Raw genomic sequence first — 1,626 nt, 5'->3', positions numbered from 1 at the left:
GAGGATGGTGAAGCACTGGAATGGGTTACCGAGGGAGGTGGTGGAATCTCCATCTTTAGAGGTTTTTAAGGTCAGGCTGGCTGGGATGATTTAGTTGGTGTTGGTCCTGCTTTGAGCAGGGGTTGGACTAGATGACTTCCTGAGGTCTCTTCCAAACGTAAACTTCTATGATTCTATACCATGTAGTCTCCTGTTCTTTTTTCTTTCAGGAAGGAAAGTTCTAAACTCTCGGCACCTGCCCAGTACATTATGTCAGCTGTCAATGACACCAAATTCAACTCTGCAGTGTTCCTTTTCACGGGGATACCTGGGCTGGAAGACGTCCATCTCTGGATCTCTATCCCCTTCTGCTTAATGTACGTTATTTCGATAGTAGGAAATTCAGTCATTCTGTTCATTGTAAAAACAGATCCAACCCTCCATGAGCCCATGTACATTTTCCTTTCCATGTTGGCCATCACAGACCTTGGCTTATCGATAGCCACCATGCCGACGATACTGGGCATATACTTGTTTAATTCTAGAGAGATCAGCCTGGATGCTTGTTTTGCCCAGCTCTTCTTCATCCACTCACTTTCGTTCATTGAATCCTCCGTGCTTTTGTTGATGGCCTTTGACCGCTTTGTTGCGATCCGTGACCCACTGAGATATACTTCCACTTTAACCCTGCCAAGAACAGCCAAGATGGGACTGGTGTGTGTGCTAAGAGGGGTGGCCTTAATATTCCCACTCCCCTTTCTCCTGAAACGGTTCCGATACTGTCGAGCCAATGTCCTCTCCCATTGCTACTGCCTGCACCAAGAGGTCATGAAGATGGCTTGTTCTGACATCACAGTCAACAGCATCTATGGCTTGTTCATAATAGTCTCCACGGTGGGGTTGGACTCGCTGCTCATCCTCCTATCTTATGTGATGATACTCAAAACAGTGCTGAGCATTGTATCTCACGTGGAGCGTGTCAGAGCCCTGAACACCTGTGTCTCCCATGTTTGCGCTGTCCTGCTCTTCTACACACCAATGATCGGCCTTTCTGTCTTACACAGACTTGGGAAGAGCTCTCCTCCCTTGCTTCAGATTCTCCTGGGCTATGTCTACCTGCTGGTCCCGCCTCTGATGAACCCAATAGTGTACAGCGTGAAAAGCAAACACCTTCGTGCAAGGATAATCAGGGTGTTCATCAAGTGAAGTGTAACTTCATCATCCGGCTCTAGTACTGTTGACATGGGAGATGAAAAACACAGACCACCTATTCCATCCTGAAAAAAGAACAGAAAAAGAAGTTTCTAAGGTGCCACAAGTACTCCTGTTCCTTTTGCAGATACAGACTAACACGGCTGCTACTCTGAAACCTGTCATATTCCATCCTGGACGCTTACATCTGAGATAACATGAGCTACTGATTTTCACTCTGTAGAGAGAGATTCAGAAGGGGTCTAAGGCCTGGTGGAATGAGAGGGGATGGTGAGCGAGGACAGTGCATTTGGGGAAGGAGGCCAAATCAGGCAGCAGCATTTACAGAGTGACTGTGGTTGTGGAAAGCCAGGGGACTGGTGGGATGTTCGTCCATAATGATCCATGTCGGTGTTTGCTCTGACCTTATAATTCCTATTGATACAGTCAATAAAG

The 1,626-nt window shown here is 47.0% G+C and overlaps 1 protein-coding gene across 1 annotated transcript; it reads left to right on the top strand.

Moving 5' to 3' along the window:
* Positions 1–246: 246 nt before the first annotated feature.
* On the top strand, positions 247–1,185 carry LOC123374352 (olfactory receptor 51G2-like). The gene has a single exon (XM_045024229.1). It carries the CDS (start codon positions 250–252, stop codon positions 1,183–1,185), a length of 936 nt encoding a protein of 311 aa, XP_044880164.1. The 5' UTR covers positions 247–249.
* Positions 1,186–1,626: the final 441 nt, after the last annotated feature.

The sequence above is a fragment of the Mauremys mutica genome, chromosome 1, assembly GCF_020497125.1.
Source record: "Mauremys mutica isolate MM-2020 ecotype Southern chromosome 1, ASM2049712v1, whole genome shotgun sequence".
NCBI lineage: Eukaryota > Metazoa > Chordata > Testudines > Geoemydidae > Mauremys > Mauremys mutica.
The sequence above is the reverse complement of the archived record's forward strand: the minus strand, read 5'-3'. Positions and strand labels throughout refer to the sequence as shown.